The sequence below is a fragment of the Dasypus novemcinctus genome, chromosome X (genome assembly GCF_030445035.2).
Source record: "Dasypus novemcinctus isolate mDasNov1 chromosome X, mDasNov1.1.hap2, whole genome shotgun sequence".
In the NCBI taxonomy this organism is placed as follows: domain Eukaryota; kingdom Metazoa; phylum Chordata; class Mammalia; order Cingulata; family Dasypodidae; genus Dasypus; species Dasypus novemcinctus.
This window is the reverse complement of record NC_080704.1, coordinates 24,410,015-24,412,990: the sequence shown is the minus strand read 5'-3', so window position 1 is coordinate 24,412,990 and position 2,976 is coordinate 24,410,015. Positions and strand designations below refer to the sequence as shown.

The following is a 2,976-nucleotide window of genomic DNA, read 5'->3' as shown; positions in this document are numbered from 1 at the left end:
GCCGCCTCTGGCACCCAGGTGTGGGCTTCCCAGAGCGGGCCGGCGAGGGGGCTTTAGGCAGCGCGCTGGCAGCCTCAGCATCTGCCGAAACCAAGCCGCGCACCCCCCCGGAAGACTCCAAACTCTGTGCTCTCCTCGCCCGCGGCTACTCGGGGCTGCGGAAACCGTTCCCGGGGCGGATTTGCTCTGATGAGGGCACGGAGCGATCTGCGGACCTTGACCAACAAGCCCCAGGCTTGAAGCTGAGCAGACAAAATCGGGCCTCTGCTAGGAGCTCAGCGGCTTGCGCGGGGATCTTGGTGTCGCCGTGCCCCGGGATGTCTCCGGCTGCACCTGGCTGTCCCCAACCCTGGCCCTGCCGCTTCCCGCCCCGGGCATCATGAGTTACTTTCTGTCTTACTGCAAAGCTCACAGCGGCGCGCTGCTCACCGGCTACCAGGCCCTGCGCGCCGAGGGCTTCTTGTGCGACGTGACGCTGGAGACCGAGGGCAGCGAGTTCCCGGCGCACAGGTCGCTCCTGGCATGCTCCAGCGACTACTTCAGGGCCCTGTTCAAGAGCCACACCCGGGAATCGCGGGCGCGCGTGATCCACCTGCACGTGCCGTCGGCGGCGGGCCTGCAGCGCCTGCTGGACTTCATCTACACCGCCTGGCTGCCACTCTCCATGGACACTGTGGAGGACACGCTGGAGGCCGCCAGCTACCTGCAGGTCACAGAGGCTCTGGGGCTGTGCGGTCGCTACCTGGAACGCCAGCTCGCGCCAGAGAACTGCTGCTTCGCCGCAAACGTGGCGGCGCGCTTCGGCCTGGCCCACACGCTGAGCGCCGCCGAGCGCTGCATCGTGCGCCACTTGCGGGAGCTGCTGGCACGCGGCGCGGACCTCGCGGGGCTGCTGGAGCTTAACCCGACGTCGCTGAGGGCCGTGTTGGGCGCCCCCGACCTAGCGCGTGTGCCCGAGACCCAGCTGCTGGGGCTGGCGCTGGCCTGGCTGCGGCGGGAGCCCGCGCCCGAGCGCCTGGCTCACTGCGCCAGGCTGCTGGAGCGCGTGCGCTTCGGCCTGGTGCCCGCCGACGTGCTGCGGCGCGTGTACTCTGGCTCGGGCCTCGCGCTGCCCGCGCTCATCAAAGGCCTCATCATTCAGGCCCTCAACTACCACAGGGCGCCCTCCCGCCAGCCGCTCGAGCAGGGCGAGCAGACCAGCGTGCGGAGCCCCCAAACCCGCATCCTGTTGGTCGGGGGGCGCCGGGCGCGGGAGGTTGTGACTGAGGAGGTCGCGGCCCCGCGAGGGGAAGCCAGGGTCCGGGACGCCGTGGCGGAGCCAGAGGAGGAGGAGGAGGAGGAGGAGAGGAGGAGGCGGAGGAGGAGGTGGAGGTAGAGGAATGGGAGCTGACCCAGGACGTGGTGGCCTTCGATGTGTACAACCACCGCTGGCGCAGCCTCACGCGGCTGCCCTCTCCGCTGCTCGCGCACAGCGTGTGCGTCGCGGGCAACTTCCTGTTCGTCCTGGGCGGGGAGAGCCCTTCGCAGCGCCTCCCCTCCCTCGGTGGACGCCCCGCGGGCTGTCACGGCCCAAGTGCACCGTTACGACCCGCGCTTCCACGCTTGGACGTCTGTGCCCGCCATGCGGGAGGCGCGGGCCCACTTCTGGTGCGGCGCCGTGGGCGAGGGGCTCCTGGCTGTCGGGGGCCTGGGCGCAGACGGCGAGGCGCTGGCCTCGGTGGAGATGTACGACCTGCGCCGGGACCGCTGGACGGGGGCCGGGGCGCTGCCGCGGGCGCTGCACGGCCACGCGGGCGTCGTCGGGGACCGCGGCGTTGTATACATCTCGGGGGGCAAGGCGGGGCGAGGCGAGGGCGGCGTGAACAGCCTCCGGGACGTGTATGCCCTGGGGCCTGGGGAGCGGGAGTGGAGCAAGAGGGCGCCCATGGGCACGGCCCGCTTCGGGCACCACATGGCGGCGCTGCGCGGCGCGGTGTTGGCTTTTCTGGGGCTCTACGAGCCCTTCTCCGAGATCGAACGCTACGACCCCGGCGCGGACCAATGGACTCGGCTGCGGCCGCTGCCTTATGACCGATTTTGCTATGGGCTGGCAGTGGTGGAGGAGACGGCACTGCTCCTGGGCGGGCAGAAGTGGCGCGACTCGCGCCAGGTGCCTACCCGCAACGTGGTGGGCTATGACCTGGACCTGGACCGCTGGGAGGACATCGGCTGCGCGCTGCCCTGGGCCTGGAGCGACCTGCAGTGTGCAGTGCTGCAGCTGGCCGAGGGTGGGGACGAGAAGGAGACGGGAGGACCTGGAGAGGCGACAGATTTAGTGATGGGCTTAATGGGTTAGTTCAGTCGAACTTGACCAGGCTTATGGTGGAACAGATGAGCTTTTCCTAAGAATGGAACTGTGGGAGCAGAGTGTCTTCTGAAGGTTAGAGAGGCAAACAAGGCCTCGGCCAAAGAGGAACATTTCCCCTTGAGCTGAGAATGGGAGACAAGAGGAGAGAAACAGAAGGATGTATGAATCAGCTTCCGTGAGCTGGCGATTTCCAGAAAGACCCACGCTGAGGTAGAGATGGGCTTTCCAAAATAAAGTCTGATCCTGTTTTCATTCTTACACTTAAGTGTTTCCCAGGGTGCTAAACGGTGATTACTTTTGTGCCAAAAAAAAAAAAAAAAAAGGCAAAACAAACACTTGGAGGTAAAACAAACACTTGGAGAAGTTATATTCAAAACCCAGACAATTGTGGAGTAAAAAGGCTGAAATAAATAACCCTAGAAGATGGTATTATCTGAAGAAATAGTGAAGGGAAAGTGCCTTGGTTAAACAGCATGCAATCACTGTAAGGAGAACTATGATGCTATGATACAGAGCCACGATATATAGTTCTGCTCTGATGGTTTGGTAACAATACGGAACCGAGAGGAAAAAACCTCTCTCATAAAGCACTGTGTGTGTGTAAGTATCCTACCTTAACTTTTTCTGTC

The 2,976-nt window shown here is 64.0% G+C and overlaps 1 protein-coding gene across 1 annotated transcript; it reads left to right on the top strand.

Annotated features, from left to right (window-relative positions):
* The first annotated feature begins 276 nt into the window (after nt 1-276).
* Nucleotides 277-2,399, top strand: KLHL34 (kelch like family member 34). Its single transcript, XM_004450358.3, is given in 3 exon segments — nt 277-1,342; nt 1,345-1,523; nt 1,525-2,399. Coding segments are annotated over 3 exon segments (1,953 nt in total). The 5' UTR covers nt 277-379; the 3' UTR covers nt 2,336-2,399.
* The last annotated feature ends 577 nt before the right edge of the window (nt 2,400-2,976 follow it).